The sequence below is a fragment of the Musca vetustissima genome, unplaced genomic scaffold (assembly GCF_032173495.1).
Source record: "Musca vetustissima isolate MV318-11 ecotype Yass unplaced genomic scaffold, APGP_CSIRO_Mvet_v1 utg11761, whole genome shotgun sequence".
Taxonomy (NCBI): Eukaryota; Metazoa; Arthropoda; class Insecta; order Diptera; family Muscidae; genus Musca; species Musca vetustissima.
This window is the reverse complement of record NW_026872510.1, coordinates 109,405-132,509: the sequence shown is the minus strand read 5'-3', so window position 1 is coordinate 132,509 and position 23,105 is coordinate 109,405. Positions and strand designations below refer to the sequence as shown.

General features: G+C 36.6%; 5 protein-coding genes across 5 annotated transcripts; 4 read left to right on the top strand and 1 right to left on the bottom strand.

The window, feature by feature from the left end:
- Positions 1-266: 266 nt before the first annotated feature.
- LOC133326843 (cytochrome b5-related protein-like) lies at positions 267-756 on the bottom strand (the record flags this gene model as incomplete). The annotated part of the gene is made up of 2 exons (XM_061535484.1): positions 674-756; positions 267-597 (listed from the first exon to the last, which is right to left on the bottom strand). Coding segments are annotated over exons 1-2 (414 nt in total), but the record flags the coding sequence as incomplete, so codon positions are not given.
- A 2,293-nt stretch (positions 757-3,049) lies between these two features.
- On the top strand, positions 3,050-4,609 carry LOC133326738 (cytochrome b5-related protein-like). The gene is made up of 5 exons (XM_061535382.1): positions 3,050-3,198; positions 3,263-3,593; positions 3,656-4,038; positions 4,097-4,512; positions 4,557-4,609. Exons 1-5 carry the CDS (start codon positions 3,050-3,052, stop codon positions 4,607-4,609), a joined length of 1,332 nt encoding a protein of 443 aa, XP_061391366.1.
- A 1,684-nt stretch (positions 4,610-6,293) lies between these two features.
- Positions 6,294-8,941, top strand: LOC133326626 (cytochrome b5-related protein-like). Its single transcript, XM_061535287.1, has 4 exons — positions 6,294-6,388; positions 6,459-6,789; positions 7,965-8,347; positions 8,425-8,941. Exons 1-4 carry the CDS (start codon positions 6,294-6,296, stop codon positions 8,939-8,941), a joined length of 1,326 nt encoding a protein of 441 aa, XP_061391271.1.
- A 5,786-nt stretch (positions 8,942-14,727) lies between these two features.
- On the top strand, positions 14,728-18,480 carry LOC133326525 (UDP-glucosyltransferase 2-like). Its single transcript, XM_061535183.1, has 4 exons — positions 14,728-15,428; positions 15,583-15,754; positions 17,495-18,238; positions 18,394-18,480. The coding sequence occupies exons 1-4, from the start codon at positions 14,728-14,730 to the stop codon at positions 18,478-18,480; spliced, it is 1,704 nt and encodes a 567-aa protein (XP_061391167.1).
- Positions 18,481-18,783: 303 nt separating this feature from the next.
- LOC133326406 (UDP-glucosyltransferase 2-like) lies at positions 18,784-21,735 on the top strand. Its single transcript, XM_061535087.1, has 3 exons — positions 18,784-19,475; positions 19,549-19,722; positions 20,977-21,735. The coding sequence occupies exons 1-3, from the start codon at positions 18,912-18,914 to the stop codon at positions 21,733-21,735; spliced, it is 1,497 nt and encodes a 498-aa protein (XP_061391071.1). The 5' UTR covers positions 18,784-18,911.
- The last annotated feature ends 1,370 nt before the right edge of the window (positions 21,736-23,105 follow it).

Genomic DNA, 23,105 nt, shown 5'->3' with positions numbered 1-23,105 from the left:
CTCTTATAGGCCTTAGAAAAAAATTATTTAAAAAATACACGCCTCTTATAGGCCTTAAAAAAATTATTTAAAAAATCCACGCCTCTTATAGGCCTTAGAAAAAAATTATTTAAAAAATCCACGCCTCTTATAGGCCTTAGAAAAAATTATTTAAAAAATCCACGCCTCTTATAGGCCTTAGAAAAAAATTATTTAAAAAATCCACGCCTCTTATAGGCCTTAGAAAAAAATTATTTAAAAAATCCACGAACATTTTAGGAACTTACATCACTCCTCTCCTTCGGTGCATTATCAATGGTTTTCAATTTCTCCATGACCCGCCGTTTTAGGGTTTTATAAAACCCATTCTCATGCATTGTCAGAGTATAAATCCTCGGCTTGTTAGCATCACGAACTTTATATTTTTCAATCATTTTACTGGGAGCTGTGGTCAAATGATGTGCCTCAAATGCCTCCGTTATATCCGTACCACGAGTTTCTCTTATCCAAAATGAACCACCCGGATGTTTATCAATGAAATCGGTAAAATCATAAATAACATCATTGATGCGCCACAGACCTTCGGCTTCATCATCCTGACGTTTGCCATTCAACCAACTGGAAGAAAAATCAAAAAAGGACACACTACTCAAAATCTGCATCCTTTTTTTATCCTTTCAGCATCCTGCCATACCTATCCACCGTGACAAATTTCGAATTCCGATAGGTGGGAAATTTTGTGGCAATGCCACATTTTTTCCATTCCTCAATCACCATTTTTTTTTTTGCAAATACGGAATATCGAATAATCCGTGTTTAATTCCGACTTATTCCGAACGCTAATGAATATTGAACTAAACTGTCAGTGAACTTGAAAAATGTTATTTATAATAGAAATTCATCTTTTCTTTGGGGGCATTATCTTATCTGTTCGCTGACTTTTAACTTTGCCAACAAATAAGGCTCGTACTTAAAAATATGTATGTCTATATGTCGACAGAGAATACATGCATTCGACTATAAACCGACATACATGCAATAGAATACATGTCAATCAAACCCACAGAGTCGATAGTTATTCTTCTAACAAGGAGAGATACAAAACGCAATATATTTTATGACACAGTACGGTCTGAATATATGTAATATGAAAAATAGGTATTTTAGAATGGTTTTTTTTAGAATATTTGTATAAGGCTTCTCCAGAGACGTTGATTTTTTAAAGAATATTTTTCTAAGAAATAAATTTTGAAAAAAGGTGTTGCAATTATCTGGAGTGTACTGTGGTTTTTGTTTTCTATAAATATTAAAACATTTAAAATGCAATTCAAAATGTATTCGAATCGCCCACATTGCAATTGTTTACATGATTATTATATGCTTACAAAGAATATAATACTTGTTAAAGCTGGCAGAACCACCCTAAGCGGTACGCTATACTCACCAATATACCACACGAATGGAAGAAGACCTTAGAAAATATTCTTTAAAAAATCCACGCCTCTTGAGAAGACCTTAGAAAATATTGTTTAAAAAATCCACGCCTCTTGAGAAGACCTTAGAAAATATTGTTTAAAAAATCCACGCCTCTTGAGAAGACCTTAGAAAATATTGTTTAAAAAATCCACGCCTCTTGAGAAGACCTTAGAAAATATTGTTTAAAAAATCCACGCCTCTTGAGAAGACCTTAGAAAATATTGTTTAAAAAATCCACGCCTCTTGAGAAGACCTTAGAAAATATTGTTTAAAAAATCCACGCCTCTTGAGAAGACCTTAGAAAATATTGTTTAAAAAATCCACGCCTCTTGAGAAGACCTTAGAAAATATTCTTTAAAAATCCACGCCTCTTGAGAAGACCTTAGAAAATATTCATTAAAAAATCCACGCCTGAAAGAAGACCCTAGAAAATATTCTTTAAAAAATCCACACCTCTTGAGAAGACCTAAGAAAATATTCTTTAAAAAATCCACGCCTCTTGAGAAGACCTTAGAAAATATTGTTTAAAAAATCCACGCCTCTTGAGAAGACCTAAGAAAATATTCTTTAAAAAATCCACGCCTCTTGAGAAGACCTTAGAAAATATTGTTTAAAAAATCCACGCCTCTTGAGAAGACCTTAGAAAATATTCTTTAAAAAATCCACGCTTCTTGAGAAGACCTTAGAAAATATTCTTTAAAAAATCCACGCCTGAAAGAAGACCCAAGAAAATATTCTTTAAAAAATCCACGCCTTAAAGAAGACCCTAGAAAATATTCTTTAAACAATCCACGCCTGAAAGTTGACCCTAGAAAATATTCTTCTAAAAAATCCACGCCTCTTGAGAAGACCTTAGAAAATATTCTTTAAAAAATCCACGCCTAAAAGTTGACCTTAAAAATATTTCTTAAAAATCCAAGCCTCAAAGTAGACCTTAAAAATTATTCTTTTAAAAGTTCACGCCTGAAAGTAGACCTTAGAAAATATTCTTTAAAAAATCCACGCCTAAAAGTTTACCTTAAAAATATTATTTTAAAAATACATGCCTCAAAGTAGGCATTAAAAAGTATTTTTTTAAAAATACTCAAAGTAGGCCCTAAGAAAATTCTTTTAAAAATCCATGCCTCAAAGTAGGCCCTAAGAAAATCCTTTTTAAAATCCATGCCTCAAAGTAGGCCCTAAGAAAATTATTTTAAAAATCCATGCCTCAAAGTAGGCCCTAAGAAAATTCTTTTAAAAATCCACTCCTCAAAGTAGGCCCTAAGAAAATCCTTTTAAAAATCCACGCCTCAATGTAGGCCCTAAGAAAATTCTTTTAAAAAGCCACGCCTCAAAGTGGGCCCTAAGAAAATCCTTTTAAAAATCCACGGCTCAAAGTAGGCCCTAAGAAAATTATTTTAAAAATCCACGGCTCAAAGTAGGCCCTAAGAAAATTCTTTTAAAAATATTTGGAAAAAATTATTTTAAAAATCCACCCCTCCATAAATCGGTGCTTTTTTGCAAGGTTTTACTGTTAATATGCGACCATGTGCCCTCATACCCAGACCATTATTACCTTCATATAATTTACATAAAAATTATTTTGAGTTCAGCTATGGATATTTCATCGAGCAGACATTACTATGAGAGCTTGCGAAGTGTAAATAACAACGTAGCCACCAACAAATCAAATCAAGAAATGCAATCCGCAATAGCTCGCAAAAGTCCAACATATCGTCAGTGGATTTTCGCAACTATACCAAGGTAGTGTGGATTTTAAATTGAATTTCTAAACATTTGAAATAAATCCCTCTCACGTTCTTTCCAGATGGCTTGAAGGCAAGCGACAGGATGATGAAGCCGAAGGTCTATGGCGGATTTATGATAATTTATATGATCTCCACAATTTTATGGATCGCCATCCAGGTGGTCGATTTTGGTTGGAAAAAACTCGAGGTTTAGATATCACCGAAGCTTTTGAAATTCATCACATTAGGGCTGTTCCCGAAGCTTTGCTGAAGAAGTATTTTATACGCCAGGCTTCAAAGCCTCGGAATTACGTTTTGTCTTTCGAAGAAAATGGATTTTATCGTACGTTGAAAGGTCGGGTTGCGGAACATTTAAAAGATATGGATTGTGGTCCACGAAAAAGGACTTCTGTAAGGATGATTTTAACACCCACCCTCTATCCCCCTCTTTTAAACAATCATTTTTTTTTCAGTTCTACCACCTAACTCTGCTGATGTTTAGTCTATTATTGGCCCTGATCTCTACTCGTTTGGATTATATTGTGGTGGAAGTATTAACCGGTCTATTTTTAGTGTGGCAGGCAGTGGCAGCCCATAATTATTTTCATCAGCGTGATAACTGGCAAATGTATAGCTTTAATTTAACGCTTATGAATTTTGCCGATTGGCGTATTTCACATGCCATGTCACACCACATCTATACGAATTCTTTATACGATTTGGAGATGACTCTGCCCGAACCATTTCTCTGTTGGATACCCAGTAGGGAAGTGGCATCAAAACCTCGACGCCTCATATCCTTGCTGCTCCAACCCTTGGTCTATGCTTTACTATTCTTTGCCAGCTTCGCACAAAGGTAGGGAACGAAAAAAAACCCGAAAATAAAATAAATATTTCAAAAATCCCTATTTCAGGGCGTTGCGATCCATAATGACAACAAATGAACTCTATTGGCATGACATGATTGGTTTTAGCTTACCAGCTCTAATGTGGCTATGCTCCGCATTATCTCCAGCCGAGGTCCTACTCAAGTGGTCACGCATAATCATGTTTGCTAGTTTTATTTTCAGTTCCATTAGTTTTAATGGAGCACATCATATTCCTAGTCATTTTCATGATGGGGATGCATTGCGTTCGGATCGGGATTGGGGCATTTTTCAATTGCAAACGATCACAGATCGTAGTGATATTAAGGGGAATCATTTTTGGACCCTCACCCATTTTGGGGATCATATTTTACATCACTTCTTTCCCACACTGGATCATGGTATGCTACCGCAATTGTATCCAATTTTGGAGAAAACTCTGGAGGAGTTTAAAGGAAGTGGAGGTGAGCTAAGGGAACTTTCATTTTTGAAACATATTGTGGAACAGAATCGGCAGCTGTTGAGAATGGAGGCGAGGACATTTTGAAAACTGGACATTAGAAAATAAAACAATTTTTCAAGGGCCAAATAAAAGTAATATTTGAAGAATAGTTCTCTAAGACTTCTCAAGAGGCGTGGATTTTTTAAAGAATATTTTCTAGGGTCTTCTCAAGAGGCGTGGATTTTTTAAAGAAAATTTTACTAAGGTCTTCTCAAGAGGCGTGGTTTATTTTAAACAATATTTTCTAAGGTCTTCTCAAAAGGCGTGGATTTTTTAAATAATATTTTCCAAGGTCTTCTCAAGAGGCGTGGATTTTTTAAACAATATTTTCTAAGGTCTTCTCAAGAGGCGTGGATTTTTTAAATAATATTTTCCAAGGTCTTCTCAAGAGGCGTGGATTTTTTAAACAATATTTTCTAAGGTCTTCTCAAGAGGCGTGGATTTTTTAAAGAATATTTTCTAAGGTCTTCTCAGGAGGCGTGGATTTTTTAAACAATATTTTCTAAGGTCTTCTCAGGAGGCGTGGATTTTTTAAACAATATTTTCTAAGGATTTTTTAAAGAATATTTTCTAAGGTCTTCTCAAGAGGCGTGGATTTTTTAAACAATATTTTCTAAGGTCTTCTCAAGAGGCGTGGATTTTTTAAACAATATTTTCTAAGGTCTTCTCAAGAGGCGTGGATTTTTTAAACAATATTTTCTAAGGTCTTCTCAAGAGGCGTGGATTTTTTAAACAATATTTTCTAAGGTCTTCTCAAGAGGCGTGGATTTTTTAAACAATATTTTCTAAGGATTTTTTAAACAATATTTTCTAAGGTCTTCTCAAGAGGCGTGGATTTTTTAAACAATATTTTCTAAGGTCTTCTCAAGAGGCGTGGATTTTTTAAACAATATTTTCTAAGGATTTTTTAAACAATATTTTCTAAGGTCTTCTCAAGAGGCGTGGATTTTTTAAAGAATATTTTCTAAGGCTTATACTAATTGTATACTAACTTTTCTCCCTTACTGTATACATTTCCATGATTATAAATTAATCTACATAAAAACAACAACAACAGTCAGTTTAAAAACAAAACACAATTTTTATCAGTTGACGCTTACAAAGACGTCGGCGCACACGTCAATGTCGACAGAGATAAAAATGTATGCCATAGTCGGTACTAGGAGAAGACAAGATAGCGTGCCGTCCGGCACTGGGGTAGGTTATCAATGAAAAACTATTATAAAAATATTTAATTATTTTATGATCGTGCATGGCATAAGCGATTTCGAATAGTTTCAATTATTTGTTGAGAATATAAAAAATGTTCTTTATACAACTCCGTCTAAGTTTAACTGGTTTTCTGCGATAGCTCTATACAGCTCTCTGGTCGATATTATTTTCCGCAGAGACGCCGACTGCTCAGTTGACTCTGGCTCAGTATTGGCGACTAAGACTTCAGGGGGTTTGTCTTAGTCGCTTAATAAGAAACTCTCAGTGTCCCGAGTGTAAACAAAGAAGAAACACATACGGAACGGAAACTAGAAGATATCGAACCGGTCAACACGCTTCTCTCAGCGTTGTGTCATTAAAGTTAATCGTAGTCTTGTTTTATGACCTCAAAAACATAATCAAGTTCAAAAACCAAAAAATATACCATCAATAGTTTTGGGTGTTATTTTGTAATAGTTTGGCGAATGCCGAAAATCTGCATCGACTGTCTTGAGATTAAATAAATATAGAAAAATAAACAACCAAAAAACAATGCCCGCCAGCAAAGTACTCGCATCATGGAAAAATTCTACAATATCTGTTAAACCACCCAGCTATCGGAATAAACCTTTGGTCACCAATCAAAGGTGAGTTTTGTGCTAAAATTAGTTACCAATGGAAAATAATAATTAAAATCGAATCTCATTTCAATAACAGCTGGCTAAAGGGTAAACAGCATGATGATAATGCCGAAGGCCTTTGGCGTATCTATGATAATTTATATGATTTTACGGATTTCATATCGAAGCATCCGGGTGGCAGTTTTTGGTTGGAAAAAACTAAGGGTACGGATATCACCGAATCATTTGAAACTCATCATATAAAGGGTGTACCCCAGGCTATATTGGAAAAATATTTTATACGTAAAGCCAAAGCGCCGAGAAATTATACATTGACCCTGCACGAAAATGGTTTTTATCGCACGCTGAAGAAACGCGTTGCCGCAGAAATGAAACACATCGATCAGAGTCCAAAGGAGAAGACGAGGGTGAGTTCCAAATAATCAAACAAAAAATATGACAGAGAAAAAGAAAGGGTATTTATAGGCGGGACGAGTCATATATAAACGGGATGAGGTAGTCTTCTAAAGACTACCTTCAGCTCTTCTATAAAGACTCCCTTCAGTTCTTCTATAAATACTCCCTTCAGCTCTTCTATAAATACTCCCTTCAGCTCGCCTATAAAGACTCCCTTTAGCTCATCTATAAAAACTCCCCCAGCTCATCTAAAAAGATTCCTTCAGCTCGTCTTATAAAACTCTCTTTAGTTCGTCCATAAAGACTTCCTTGAGCTGGTCTATAAATACTCCCTTCAGCTCGTTTATAAAGACTCCCTGCTTCAGCTCGTCTATAAAGACTCCCTGCTTCAGCTCGTCTATAAAGACACCCTGCTTCAGCTTGTCTATAAAGACTCCCTGCTTCAGCTCGTCTATAAAGACTCCCTGCTTCAGCTGGTCTATAAAGACTCCCTGCTTCAGCTCGTCTATAAAAACTCCCTGCTTCAGCTCGTTTTACTCCCTGCTTCAGCTCGTTTTACTCCCTGCTTCAGCTCGTCTATAAAGACTCCCTGCTTCAGCTCGTCTATAAAGACTCCCTGCTTCAGCTCGTCTATAAAAACTCCCTGCTTCAGCTCGTCTATAAAGACTCCCTGCTTCGGCTCGTCTATAAAGACTCCCTGCTTCGGCTCGTCTATAAAGACTCCCTGCTTCGGCTCGTCTATAAAGACTCCCTGCTTCGGCTCGTCTATAAAGACTCCCTGCTTCAGCTCGTCTAAAAAGACTCCCTGCTTCAGCTCGTCTATAAAGACTCCCTGCTTCAGCTCGTCTATAAAGACTCCCTGCTTCAGCTCGTCTATAAAGACTCCCTGCTTCAGCTCGTCTATAAAGACTCCCTGCTTCAGCTCGTCTATAAAGACTCCCTGTTTCAGCTCGTCTATAAAGACTCCCTGTTTCAGCTCGTCTATAAAGACTCCCTGCTTCAGCTCGTCTATAAAGACTCCCTGCTTCAGCTCGTCTATAAAGACTCCCTGCTGCAGCTCGTCTATAAAGGCTCCTGTTTGAGCTCGTCTATAAATACTCCCTTCCGCTGGTCTAAAATATTTCACCCAGGTCCCCTTCTCACCTCCCGAACAACCTTTATTAATCTGTCTGTCTTTTATTTTCAGCTCTACCATTTACTTCTTCTCTCCTCCACCTTGTTATTCGTTGTGCTCTCGGCCCTCTTACCAAATATTGTATTTGAGGTGGCGGCAGCCCTCTCCTTGGCATGGGTTAGTATATCGGCCCACAACTACTTTCATCAACGGGATAATTGGCAAATGTATACCTTCAACTTGACCCTGATGAATTTTAATGAATGGCGGATTTCACATGCCCTGTCACATCATGTCTATACCAATTCGTTACATGATTTGGAAATGTCCCTGTTCGAACCATTTTTATGTTGGATTCCAAATCCACACATTGCTTCAATGGGACGGCGTATTATATCGGTGATAATACAACCCGTGTTCTATGCTATGATATTTCCATTTCATTTTATCTTGAGGTAAGTAAATCTAGATTGGGATATTCCAATAATATTTTTCTAATTTCCTTCCCTCTCTCTCTCTCTCTCTTCCACAGAGTCATTAATTCGTTGTTCGCCAAAAATGTCTTATATTGGCATGATGTGCTTGGTTTTACCATACCACTCCTGATGCTTGTAGTCTCCCAGGCATCACCCTTAACTGTCCTGATTCAATGGTTGCGCATTCTGGCCATCTCCAGTTTTATTTTCGGTTTAATTGGATTGAATGCCTCCCATCATACCCCGGAAATCGTCCATGATGGTGATGCCTTGCGTGAAAATCGTGACTGGGGCCTTTATCAATTGGATACCATAATCGATCGTGGTGATATTAAAAGTTCACAATTTATGTGCTTAACACATTTCGGTGAACATAGTCTGCATCATTTATTCCCAACTCTGGATCATGGTATATTGCCACAGTTGAATGAAGTATTTTTGAAAACTCTTGAAGAATTCAAGAGTGAATTGCGGGAGATATCATTTGCCGAACATATTATTGGACAAAACAAACAGTTGCTAAGGACCGCAGCAAATCCGATAGCTGTTGACCAAAGAAAGTCGAAAAAGTGATTAGAGTTATCGATTTTTTATTTTTATTTCTTGTTGTTTGTAAATAGTATTTTTTTAAGTAAATTTTTTATACAAAGTCATTGTGTTTAAGTAATAAAACAGATGTACATATTTATATATGTTTGAAAATTTTGCTATCGAAGATAGTCGTTTTTTCTTTATTTCAATGTGGTTAATTATCAGTTTAGTATGATAAGGCAGGTCGATGGGGATATTTTTTCTTTCTCTTCAGTCCGTTTTTAAAGACTCCATTCAGCTCGCCGTGTATCTAAAAGATACACGCTTCTCTAAACTTCACTTCATTCAGCTCTATAGAGTCTCGCTTCAGCTCGTCCATAAATTCGCATTTAGCTCGACTATAAAGACTCACCAATTCATTTCAACTCGTCTATATAGACTCCCTTCAGCTTGTCTAGAAAGCCTCCTTAACCTCGTCTATAAATACGCCTTCATCTCTTCTATAAATACAGCCTTAAACGGCATATACATTAGAACTTTTTACCGGGTTAACCTACTTTATGAGGATTTATTTGACATATATGCAAAGGAATTGACAATTGAAACCCGCTGGGTTAACGAAATCCGGTTAAATGTAAACGTACTATTAAGCCCTAAAAATGCCCGTCATCTCGTATATATAGACCCGTTCAGCTTGTCTATAAATGTTGAGTTGAAAATGGTCGCTTAAAGTAGACTCTGATTATTGAATAATTGAAAATATCTTGCACGCGTTCTTATGTATACTTATTTATTAAGGAATTCATGTTACACTTTTTATCGTGACTTACAGACTATGAGAATAGAATATGAATATTGAATAGAATGACATTTGATTTATAGTATTGCCACTGTATGGCAATTACACATAGTTGCCAATATACATTAATATATAATTAGGGATATAACAATAAGTGCACCCTTCAGCTCGCCTATAAAGATTCCCTTCAGCTAGCATACAAAGGCTCGTCTATAGATACAACCTCCACTACATCTATAAAGACTTATTTTAGCTGGTCCATAAAGACACCCTTTAACTCGTCTATAAAGACTCCCTTTAACTCGTCTATAAAGACTCCTTCATTTCGTGTATAAAAACTTCTTTCAGCTCGTCGAAAATACCTTCTTCAGCACGATTATAATAACTCCATCATCTGATGAGTAAAGACTCATTTTAGGTTGTCTATAAATGCAGCTCGCCTATGGACTCCCTTCAGTTCGTCTATAAAGACTCCCTTCAGCTCGCCTATAAGGACTCTTTCATTTCGTATATAAAGCTCGTCTAAAATACTTCATTCAGCACGTTTATAATAACTCCCATGGTCTGATCAGAAAAGACTCTTTTTAGGTTGTCTATAAATGCACTCTTCACTCGCCTATAAACCTCACTTCAGATCGGCTGAATTTTTTTCATTCAGCTTATCTATAAAGACTCACTTCTCAAGGTCTATAATGACTCCTTTAGATCGCCTATAAAAATTCCTTCAGATCGTCCACAAAGACTCTTTTCAACTTGTCCATAAATACTCCCTCCGTCTCGTCTATAAGGACTCCTTACTCTCGTCTATAAAGTATCCCCCTCAGCTCGTCTATAACGAATTCCCTCAGTTCCTTTATAAGAACTCCCTTCAGCTCGTCTATAAAGACTCCCTTCTCTCCTTTATAACGACTCCTTTCTAATCGTCTATAAAGCCACTCTGCTTAACATTTGCTTCAGTTGTTTATAAAGATTCCCTGATTCAGCTTCACTCTTCAGCTCGTCTATAACGACTCAGTGCTTCAGCTTGTCTACAAAGACTTCCTCCAGGTCATCTCTAAAGACTCCATTTAGTTTGTCTATAAAAACTGCTTCATCTCATCTTACTTACTTAGCTGGCTTGTGACAGAACTTTTGTTCTATAAGCCGAGCTTAAAAAAGATTTTAAGGTGCGTTGGTCTTTTGCGCAGTTTTTCCGATTTGAAAGACTATATTCGGCAAGACTCCATTTCGTTTGTTTATAAAAACTATTTCCGCTCGCCTAAAAAGACTCCCTTTAACTGGTATAAAAAGTCTCTCTTCAGCTCGCCAATAAAGTCCCCATCAGTTTGTATATAAAGACTCCTTCTATCTCATCTCTAAAGACTGTCCCCTTCTCACCTATTATGGGTCCCTCCAGCTTGTCTACAAAGAATCACTTCAGCTTGCCTACAAAAAACTACCTTCAACTCGCCTAAAATGATCCACTTCAGGTCGTCTAAAATGATTCCCTACAGGTCGTCTATAAAGTCTCCCTACTTCAGCTCGTCTATAAAGATTCCCCAAATACACCCTGCTTCAGCTCGTCCTTAAAAACCACTTTAAAGACCCCCTGCCTTCAGCTCTAATTAAAGACTCTATAAAGACTCCCTAAAGACTCTCGTGCACAAAAAAGGAGACAAGACGATATGTGCCAACTATAGAGGAATAAGTTTCCTTCCCATCGCATATAAAGTGCTATCCAGTGTGCTGTGTGAAAGATTGAAGCCAATGGTCAATGACATCATCGGACCATACCTATGCGGCTTCAGACCTGGCAAATCCACCATTGACCAGGTTTTCACTCTGCGCCAAATCCTGGAAAAGATCCACGAACAACACATCGACACATACCACCTATTTGTCGACTATAAAGCCGCATTCGACAGCCCTATCCGTTCAGAGGTGTTTAAAGCCATGTCTGCGTTCGGCATTCCTGCAAAATTAATACGGCTATGCAGGATAACTTTAAGTGGCACAAGGTCAGCAGTTAAAGTAGGAAAGGACCTATCGGAGCCCTTCAATACCGAACGAGGATTCAGACAAGGTGACAGTTTGTCGTGTGATCTTTTTAACATCCTACTGGAAAAGGCTATACGAGACGCAAAGGTGAACAGAATTGACACTCTGTACACCAAACAACACATGTTACTCGCCTACGCCGATGACATCGATATAATGGGTCGAACATTGCGAGCGGTAACAGCCACCTTTGAACAAATTGAAAAGGAGTCTCCCAAAGTGGGTCTAGCAGTAAGTGGCGTGAAGACCAAGCTGCTGGTATCAACGCGCAAGACGTCCAGTAGACTCAGACCAACTGTGGAACTTGAGAACTACAGCTTCGAGGTAGTTAAAGACTTTGTATACCTTAGTACAGCCATAAATAAAACGAATGACATCAGTTTTGAAATTCGGAGAAGGATTGTGATGGCCAACAGATGCTACTATGGTCTAATTAAGCAGTTTAGAAACAATGCCACCTCCCGCCAGACCAAACTCACACTTTACAAGACGCTGATACTACCCGTGCTATTATATGGATCAGAAGAATGGGTACTTGCGCAAGCAGATGAGGCAGCTCTTGGGGTGTTTGAGAGGAAAATTCTCCGAAAGATCTACGGGCCAATCTGCGTCGACGGTGAATATCTGCGTCGAATGAACCACGAGCTTTACAATTTATACGCGGACATCGACATAGTTAGTCGTATTGAGCTGCAGCGACTACGTTGGCTAGGCCATGTTGTGCGGATGAATGAAAATGCCCAGCTCAAAAGGCATATAAAAATGAGCCTACTGATGGTTCCCGTAGAAGGGGAAGGCCACGAATTAGATGGAAAGACCAAGTAGAAAACAACATCTTGGAACGTGGTCTTCCAAATTGGTGGACTTGCGCACAAGACCGACGCGCTTGGAAATCTTTTTTAAACTCGGCTTATGGAACAACCGTTCTGTAACAAGCCAGCTAAGTAAGTAAAGTAAGTATAAAGACTCCCTTCAACTCGTCTATGTAGTATCCTATTAACTCGTATATAAAGACTCCCCTTGTTTTGTCTAAAAAAGGCTCCATTCATCCCGTCAATAAAGACTCCGTTCAGGTCGTCTCAGTTCAGCTTACCTATAGACCCATCAGCACATATATATAATGTCTCCATTCAGCTCAACTATAAACTCTCCCTGCTTCAGTTTTTATATGAAGAATCCCAGTAGCTTGTATATAAGGATTGTATATAAAGAATCCCTTTATCTCCTCTATAAAGACATCCTTCAGTTCGTCTATAAAAACTCCCCTCAACTCGTCTGTAAAAAAAAAATCCCTCCAACTCGTCAATAAAAACTCCCTCCGACTCGTCTATAAAAAATCCCTCCAGCTCTTCTATAATGACTTTCCACCTCTATTCAGGATCCACTCCCTGTTTCAGATCGTCTATGAAGACTCCTTTAGCTTGTCTCTAAAGATTGTTTATTATTTTGTCTTATTATTAATTTCGTCTATAAAAAATCCCTCCAGCTCTTCTATAATGACTTTTCCACCTCTATTCAGGATCCACTCCCTGTTTCAGATCGACTCCTTTAGCTTGTCTCTAAAGATTGTTTATTATTTTGTCTTATAATTAATTTCGTCTTCCTCTCGTATAAGCAATCGTTACCCATTTAATCTAAAGAAGACTTTTTGAGACTGCCTCTAGCTCTCCAAAAATATTCCCATTCACTCTCTTATAAAAAAATTGTTGATTAATCGTTGATTAATTTTTGTAATTTACTCTCCATTATTAAGACTATTACTCTCTTAATTCTTATTAGAACTATAAGTGAGAATGTAATATTTAAAAAACCGAATTGTATATACAAGCCGATAATAGCACACCAGTCGGTCGTTATCGAACACAGTAGGCCGTTTATCTATCGAATAAGAACAAAAAAAAACAAATCATTTTTCCAAGAATTGTCGTCCAACGATAAATACAATTCCCACCTGTCGCATGCACTGTTTAAAAAAAATCTAAAACAAAAATCTCTTTGCTAATTTGTATGAGAATTGTGAAACTCATAATCATATCCATGCGTCTTAAATCTCTAAAGTCACCAAGACGAACAAGCATACAACAACAATTGTGCAAGTTATAAGAATACAATCGATGAATTTCTTATTGACAACAAGTATTGAATAAATAATTAAAACTACAACAACAACAACAATATATAATAATGAAGATAAGATAAACTACTACGACTACTACTACTACTGTTAGGCCGGTTAGAATGCTCACTGACCATAAACGAGATGGGAGAGAGCGAGTGAGCGATTGATCGTAAGAGAGTCTGCTATAATGTTCGACTACGCAGTGCACTGCATATTCGTTTTGAAAACATGTAATTAAGTAATTAACTTGAGAATTTAGAAAAATATTTATTTTGGAATTATAGTATTGATACATTACAAGGCTATTGGCGGCATGATCGATCTATGGATACCCTAGAATTAGGCATACGATACACAGGATTTCATTCTGATCGACATAGCAGAATTTTATTCTAATCAGCAGAAGTAAATTTTATTCTGATCATTTTATTCTGAGAAAATATATATGCTTCATGGGGTCTCCGACGAATATTTTAAGGTGTTACGAAGGCAATGACAAATTTGAAATAAACTTCACACTATTTTGGAACACATAAAAATAATACCTCTTAATCTTTTACAAAACCTAAATTTTGTAGGTAGTTCTATAACATTTCCCACCTATCTGAATTACAATGATAAACGTTTTAAATTTTTTTATTATTTCATTCGAAGTCATATATAGCGTACCATCAAGATACGTCGCGACGGAAGATATGACCACCAAGTGACTTAATCACAACAACCTTTTTCACTTGACTTTATGGACAAACAAAAAAAAAAAAACAAACCCGGGCACACAACATTCAATTGAGGAGATTCGAAAGAGTTTATTTAGTTTTTCGCTACGACTCGACGCGGAAAGAACAAACCGCGCGCCACGCCGCTTCAAACATGGGGCAACATACGAAACTAACGACACTGATCGGCTTAATTTTTGTGATCGCCAGCTTATCACAGCAAATAACACCAACAAATGGAGCCAATATTTTGGGTATTTTTACTAGCCACAGTCCATCGCATTTGATTGTCCATATGTCGGTGATGAAAGTGATGGCCGAACGTGGCCATAATGTTACCGTGGTGCTGACACAAAAACCCAAAGTAACTCATAAGGATATTAATGTCATTATAATACCACCATCCGCGGAAAATGAAGAGTCACTAAATCGTGAAGTATCCGGTATGGCATTGAAAAAGAATAGCTTCATCACCACCATATCAAATATATTCGGTTCACTGGGTCTGCTCATCGATATGCAAAAAGATGCATTGCAGGATCCCCGCTTTACAGCACTCTATGATAATCCACAATATGATTTAGTTGTTATTGGATTCTTTTTCAATACCTTCGAATTGGGAGCGGCGGCAAAGTTTAAGGCACCATTGGCCATCAGTTGGTCAGGGCCTTCTATGGCTATGACAGATGCTTTAATTGGCAATCCCTTGGAGATTGCATATGTACCCAACATTAATATGGCAGTAAAAGCGGGTGAAAAAATGTCCCTGCTCCAGAGAATACAAAATGTATTTATGAATGGTTTTATGGATATTGTTATGTCGGTATTGAATATCAAAATGGAAAGATTTTATAGGTGAGTTATCAAAAAAAATATATATTAAAATATTATGTACATATTTATTTTTTTATATCGAAGCCCTCATATTTTTATATATTTTAATGGTTTTGACAACCTGTCCTTATTTTGTTAAATTATTAACTAATAAATTTCTTCTTTTTTTGTTTAGTGAACTATTTCCCAATGATGGTAACTTCCCCACCCTGAAGGATATGATGAAAAATGTTTCGTTGGTTTTGGTTAATGGTCACTTCAGTGAAGGTCCCATAAGGCCAAATGTTCCAGCTTTGGTGGAGATTGGTGGTATACAAGTTAAGGATGTACCTGATCCATTACCAAAGGTAAGTTTTGAAAATGTACAAAGGCTTAAGTGAAAAAAACTCAAGACGGCCATCGACTAAAAGACAGAAGGAATTTCAATTAAAGCGCGCGAATATGCCCAATAGCAAATTGCTTTTTATAAAGAAGAATAGCAAAACCAGAAGCCTTCATAAACTTAACCCAAAGGTGTCTTTGAAAATACTCATCCTCAAAAAAAAGATGTCTTCTAATAAAAGCAATGAAGAATTTCGCATAGAACATCATACATTATTTTCTCTCAACTCAAATAAAACTCAAATTCTTCCCTCATCTTATTTAAATAATATGTTCTTGTATCCTGCTTCAGGTCCTCTAAAACAAAGTGGTGTTTATAAAGCAGAATAGCAAATCTGGAAGCCTTCATAAACTAAAACCAAAAGGTGTCTTTGAAAATACCAAAACGGTCTAGCACATAAAAGACCATGACGACTTCTTTAGAACTTCGCATAGAAAATCATACATTATTTTCCCTTGAACTCTTCAGTAAATACTCAACTTCTCCCCTCGACTTTTTTATATAATCTGTTCTTTTGACCTGCTTCAGGTCATCTAAACCAGTTAAATATTTATATATTGTCCGTCGGCTATAAAGACTCCACCCTTTTCAAGTCGTTTCCGAAAACGACTCTTTCTGGTCTTCTATAAAAACTCCGTTCTGCTCAGTCTATAAGGACTCCCTACCCCGTTATTTAGATCGTATAAAAATGCTTCATGCATTTCCTATCGTCTGCGAATATTTGGTTCAGTTTCCATTATTAATTTCGTTGATTATTTCTAGCTTTTCTTCAACTCTAGTCCCTATGATCCTCTTCTGAATGTATCTGTTCTTCAGCACGACAAAAAGATTTATTACTCTTTATTCGGTCTATAAAAATCCCTAGCATCAGATCGTATATAAATATGTCTTGCCTTCAACTCTTCAGTGAAGACTGTCATCAGTTCATCCCGCCTTTAAAATATTAATTTCAGAACGTCTGTAAAGATCCCCATAATTTCTGTTATAAGTGTTCCCACAGGCTAGTCTATAAAAACTACCTGCTTTACAGATCAGCTACAAAGTGTCCTTTACGTCAGTTCGTCTATAAAGACGTCCTGCCTGTAGATTGTAATTAAAGATATCCTGACCTTCAGCTCGTTAATAAATGACTCCCATTCGTTCATATATAAAGACTTCAAACTTTTATTTAAATACTCCCTGCTTCAGCTCTTCTATAAAGGCTCCCGGCTTCAGCTCGTCTATAAAGACTCCTTGCTTCAGCTCGTCTATAAAGACTCCCTGCTTCAGCTCGTCTATAAAGACTCCCTGCTTCAGCTCGTCTATAAAGACGCCCTGCTTCAGCTCGTCTATAAAGACTCCCTGCTTCAGCTTGTCTATAAAGACTCCCTGCTTCAGCTCGTCTATAAAGACTCCCTGCTTCAGCTCGTATATAAAGACTCATTTCAGTTCGCCTACAAAGACTCCCTTCAACTCGTCTATAAAAAACTCCATTATTCAGCTCGTCTATAAAGACTCCTTTAAGTTTCCTTCAGTTCGTCTATAAAGACACCCTTCAGTTCGTCCTTAATAACTCCCTTCAGCTCGTCCATAAGAACTCCTTTCAGCTTTCTCAACTCAAAATCTTTCTCAACTCGAGCTTTTCTATAAAGACCTTATTAATTTTTAAAATCAACAAACAACTTACTTGATTACTAATAAAATGTATTAACTTTTTTCTTTTCAGGACATTGCTGATTTCCTTGATGGCGCCAATGAACACGGTGCCATACTCTTCAGTTTGGGTTCAAACCTTAAGGGTTCCAGCATCAAACCTGAAACAGCAACCTACATTTATAATGTCTTGTCAAAATTGAAGCAAAAAGTCATTTGGAAATGGGAAGATTTAGAAAATACTCCTGGAAACTCACCAAATATCCTTTACAAGAAATGGATGCCGCAGGATGACATCTTGGCACATCGTAATATGCGCCTTTTCATAACGCATGCCGGTAAAGGTGGTGTTGTTGAGGCCCAATATCATGGTGTTCCAATGTTGGCTTTGCCCGTTTTTGCCGACCAGCATGGCAATGCCCAGAAAGTCGTAAAAGCAGGTTATGGTAGACAATTAGAATTACTATCATTGACCGAGGAAGCATTAAGGGAGAATGTCTTGGAAGTTTTAAATAATCCTGTGTATAGTAAAAATGTTAAAGAATTCTCCCAACTCTATCGTGATCGTCCATTGTCAGCGCGGGAAAATGCAGCCTTTTGGCTGGAATATGTTATACGTCATCGTGGTGCTGCCCATATGCAAAGTCCTTTGGTCCATATGAATTTCATTGAAAGTAATAATTTAGATGTGTTCGCCATTCTATTGGGTGTCGTTTATGTTTTGTATAGAATCTTTCGATTGGTATTTTGTTTGATGTTGCGCAAGATTTTCAAGAAAAAATCCTGTAATGCTGCCAAAGATAAAACAAAGAAAAAAGTTAAGAAACAATAAATAATAGAAATAAATGTACATATGTAATTACTTTGTTATTTTTTCGATACGTTTTTTTATAATTAATAACATATTTTTATATAGTTGAAAATAATAAAAACAATTTTGAACCTTTTAAAATATCACAATACTTAAAAAAGCGGGAACTAATTCAACAGAAATTACTTGCCCGGGGAATACAAATTTCGACCATACCCGTGTTTTTCTATAATAAATTTGTTGGATAGGTCACATACAAATGCATTGTTGTTGTTTGCAGGGTATATATGTTTTTTTTTTTTCTAATCAGACATAAACATTATAGCCGCCATATAGCACATTGATAATCGATTTTGGTTTTTTGTTATTTCATTCGATACGGAAGATATGAACACCGAATGACAAGCGAAAAACAATATATTTTTCTCTTGACTTTATATAAAAAACATAACCACCTCATCATGCATTTTAAATTCGAAAGTGTTTATTTAGTTTTTCACTACAATTCGGCCGGTAAAGACGCACTCATTACGTCGTCAACATGGTGGAACATTCAAAAGTGACACTGATCGGCCTAGTGGTTGTGATCGCCAGCTTATCACTGCAAATATCCCCAACAAATGGAGCCAATATTTTGGGTATTTTTACAAGTCACGGACCATCGCATTTGATTGTCCATATGTCGGTGATGAAAGTAATGGCCGAACGTGGTCATAATGTTACCGTGGTGTTGACACAAAAACCCAAAGTTACCCACAAAGATATTAATATCATTCTTATTCCGCCATCTCCTGAAACTGAAGAATTACTGAATCGTGAAGTAACCGGCATGGCATCGAAAAAGAAAAGCATCTTTACAACAATATCGAATATGTTTGGCTCACTGCGTCTGTTGATCGATATGCAAAAGGACATCTTACAGGATCCACGCTTTACAACACTCTATGATAATCCACAATTTGATTTAGTTGTTATTGGATTCTTTTTCAATACCTTTCAATTGGGAACGGCGGCAAAGTTTAGGGCACCACTAGCGATTAGTTGGTCAGCGCCAACTATGTCTACAATAGATGGCTTTGTTGGCAATCCCACTGAAGTGTCCTATGTACCCAATATGAATATGGCCGTAAAAATTGGTGAGAAGATGACCTTGCTCCAGAGAATTCAAAATATATTTATGAATGGATTCATGGATATTGTTATGTCGATATTGAATATTAAAATGGAAGGATTTTATAAGAGAGTTATATTAATTATAATAAAATTAAAACTTCCTTTAAAAAATAATAACTAACAAAAATATCTATTCATTTTTTTGCGAACTCTTCCCTAACGATGGCAACTTCCCTACCCTTAAGGATATGATGAAAAATGTTTCGTTGGTTTTGGTTAATGGTCACTTCAGTGAAGGTCCCATAAGACCAAATGTACCGGCTTTGGTGGAGATTGGTGGTATACAAGTTAAGGATGTACCTGATCCATTACCAAAGGTAAGTTTCGTAAATATGCAGTGGCTTAAGTGAACATAAAAAGGGGACCATATACTCAATAATGTCATGAGCCAAAACTTCGTGAAGGAATATGTTATATACGCGTATGAGGTGTCCAATACCATGCAGATGTTCTTAACAAAAATCCACCACGGTCTATAACAACTCCCAGCATTTGATTATATACAAAAAATGTTTGCCTTTAACTCATCTATAAGGACTCCCCTCAGTTCGTCTCTAATGACTACCTTCATCCCGCCATTAAAAAATGAATTTAAATCTTCTCCAAAGAACAGGATGGGAGTTCGACGTTTCAACTAGCTAGTCTATAAAGACTCCTTACCTTTAGCTCGTCTACAAATACGCCCTGTCTGTTGATTGTAAATAAAGACAGACTGATTTCAGCGGGTTAATAAATGTCTCCCTTTCTTTCATATATATAATGACTCCCATTTAACTCTTCTATAAGTATTCCTTGTTTCAGGTCGACTATAGATACTCCTTGCTTCAGCTCGTCTATAAAGACTCCTTTCAGTTCGCCTACAAACACTCCCTGCCAGTTTCTCGTAAATAAAGACGGCCTGATATTTAGCTCGTTAATAAAGACTCCTTTACGCTCGTCTATAAAGACAACCGTCAACTCATCTATAAGAAACCACTTCTTCAATTCGTCTATAAAGACGCCCTGCAGTTCGTCTGCAAAGACTCCTCCCAGTTCGTCTATAAAGACTCCTCTCAGATCGTCCTTCAACTCGTCTATAAGTATCCTTTCAGTAAGTCTACAAAGACTCCCATCAGCTCGTCTATACTCTTTTTTCAACTCGTATATAAGGTATTCGACAATATAAAGACTCATTTCAGTTCCCTTAATCTTGTATATAAAGACCCCCTTCAATTCCCTTCAACTCATATATAAAGAATCCATGTTTCAGCTAGTCTACAAAGACTCCTTGCTTCAGCTCGTCTATTAAGATTTCCTTCAGCTCGCCTATAAAGACCATCTCCAGATCGCCAGCAAAGACTCACCTCATTTTGTATATAAAAACTCCCTTCAGTTCATCTATAATGATTTCCTTCAGCTCGTCATTAAGGTTCCTTTCATTTAATCGGAAAATCTTTTTCAACTGGTTCCATTTAAACTGCCATACAGCTTCTCTACAAAGACCTTCGTGTTTTGCATACAGATAATAAAATTTCGTTATCAACTTACTTGAATATTAAAAAAATCTATTTCATTTTTTGTTTTCTTTTCAGGACATTGCCGATTTCCTTGATGGTGCCAATGAACACGGTGCCATACTCTTCAGTTTGGGTTCAAACCTTAAGGGTTCCAGCATCAAACCTGAAACAGCAACCTATATTTATAATGTCCTGTCAAAATTGAAGCAAAAAGTTATTTGGAAATGGGAAGATTTAGAACATACTCCTGGAAACTCACCAAATATCCTTTACAAGAAATGGATGCCACAGGATGATATCTTGGCGCATCGTAATATGCGTCTTTTCATAACACATGCCGGTAAAGGTGGTGTTGTTGAGGCCCAATATCATGACGTTCCAATGTTGGCTCTGCCCGTCTTTGCCGATCAGCATGGCAATGCCCAGAAAGTCGTAAAAGCTGGTTATGGCAGAAAATTGGAATTGAACACGCTGACGGAAGAAACATTACGTGAAAATCTCTTGGAAGTTTTAAATAATCCGGTGTATACTAAAAAGGTTAAAGAATTCTCCCAACTCTATCGTGATCGTCCATTGTCGGCGCGAGAAAATGCCGCCTTTTGGCTGGAATATGTTATACGTCATCGTGGTGCTGCCCATATGCAAAGTCCTTTGGTCCATATGAACTTCATTGAAAGCAATAATTTAGATGTCTACGCTATTTTATTGGGCGTCGTTTATGTTTTGTATAGAATCTTTCGATTTGTATTTTGTTTAGTGTTCCGTAAGATTTTCAAGAAAAATTCCTGCAATACTGCCAAGGATAAAACAAAGACAAAAGTTAAGAAACAATAATGAATAATAGAAATATATATCTAAATATTAGTTTTTATTATTGATAAGTTTTGTTATAAATAAGGACAGGTTTTAATAAAAAATAATAATAACAAATTACCTAAATGTTGGAATTAGTACAGATATAAGAAAATTTATATACAAGAATTTCTTCAAAATAACTTATGATCAATACACAATTAAGTATAGACACACTGTCACCTTTTGTCGAAATCTAAAAATCATGATTTTTTATTCCCCACAACTAATCAGCGATTGCCTAAGTCTTTTCCTTTTACGCATAAACATAGTTACTATAAAATTTCCAAAAAAAAAATAGTATTCAAAACATATATGCATTTTGTTGCTGACCCACCGTATTATTTATCAAGACATCACAGTGACAATGCAGAACCTAATATCTTGATTAACTATCAAACATAACATCATTGCCTAACCTACTTCAGTTAAATTAATTGATAAGATATTGTTAATAACAATTGAAATCAAAATAGAAAACAAATTGTTTGGATTAGGTTTTAAAAGGCCCTTCTTTCAAATACAAAAAAAGTGTTTAAAGTATTTCACAGAACAACCCCTTTATATCGATAGAGGAAGTTTTCATATATTAAATATTGTAGAAAAATGTATTTTCCAATAATGTCCAGAAGTTAGGTAGTTGTTTCAAAGACATAAAAGTATAAAGATAGGACAATTGATACGTTAGCAATTTCCAACAGATGGCTTTTCCGTTGTTAATATCATAACAACAGAGAGAACAATATTAAACGTTTTTAATGCTATATCAACTTATAAAATGAAAATACATATTTTGAGTGCAGGCCTCTAATTTTATTTACATTTTATTCACACATTTTCGCGTATTGGCGTTTTTATTCTTAACATGCCTATGTTAACCTTGATTCCCCCTGGAAAACGAAATACCAACATACAGACACTCTGGCTATGATAGGACCTTAAATATACTAAAAAATGGCACATAATTATTGATGTTTTGTTGATTTTCCTCGAATTATAGGAGTTACCATTTGATAATTTTTAGTAGGAAGATTAGGAAAATTGTATATACAAAACTACAGCAGATTCGGAAAACTTACCCAAAATTCCAAAAATACCGAATGTTGCGGGTAGCGGTATATGGGGACATAACCAAAACGTGGACCTAGCAATATCTGTGCAAAATTTCTGAGCTCTATCTATAAATTTTGTGATCTCTAACATGATTTCAACAGACGGACATGTCTTGTACCATTCCATAATTTCGAGCCCAATACGAATTGCGGCAATAAAACCAACCTGATTTCAGTGCGACCAACACCACCCTAGTTTGTCTCGGTAGCTGTTGTCTTCTGCTGATATCGGCGGACGGA

Bases quoted from the DNA above. Each gene is read 5' to 3' on its own strand.
- LOC133326738 (XM_061535382.1), top strand. From the start codon at position 3,050: ATGGATATTTCATCGAGCAGACATTACTATGAGAGCTTGCGAAGTGTA. The intron at 3,594-3,655 runs GTAAGGATGATT...TTTTTTTTTCAG, and splicing joins GTCCACGAAAAAGGACTTCT to TTCTACCACCTAACTCTGCT. The intron at 4,039-4,096 runs GTAGGGAACGAA...TCCCTATTTCAG, and splicing joins TTTGCCAGCTTCGCACAAAG to GGCGTTGCGATCCATAATGA.
- LOC133326626 (XM_061535287.1), top strand. From the start codon at position 6,294: ATGCCCGCCAGCAAAGTACTCGCATCATGGAAAAATTCTACAATATCT. The intron at 6,389-6,458 runs GTGAGTTTTGTG...TTTCAATAACAG, and splicing joins CCTTTGGTCACCAATCAAAG to CTGGCTAAAGGGTAAACAGC. The intron at 8,348-8,424 runs GTAAGTAAATCT...TCTCTTCCACAG, and splicing joins CCATTTCATTTTATCTTGAG to AGTCATTAATTCGTTGTTCG.
- LOC133326525 (XM_061535183.1), top strand. From the start codon at position 14,728: ATGGGGCAACATACGAAACTAACGACACTGATCGGCTTAATTTTTGTG. The intron at 15,429-15,582 runs GTGAGTTATCAA...TTTTTTGTTTAG, and splicing joins AAAATGGAAAGATTTTATAG to TGAACTATTTCCCAATGATG. The intron at 18,239-18,393 runs GTTAAGAAACAA...TACTTAAAAAAG, and splicing joins AAGATAAAACAAAGAAAAAA to CGGGAACTAATTCAACAGAA.
- LOC133326406 (XM_061535087.1), top strand. From the start codon at position 18,912: ATGTCGGTGATGAAAGTAATGGCCGAACGTGGTCATAATGTTACCGTG. The intron at 19,476-19,548 runs GTTATATTAATT...TATTCATTTTTT, and splicing joins TGGAAGGATTTTATAAGAGA to TGCGAACTCTTCCCTAACGA. The intron at 19,723-20,976 runs GTAAGTTTCGTA...TTTTCTTTTCAG, and splicing joins TACCTGATCCATTACCAAAG to GACATTGCCGATTTCCTTGA.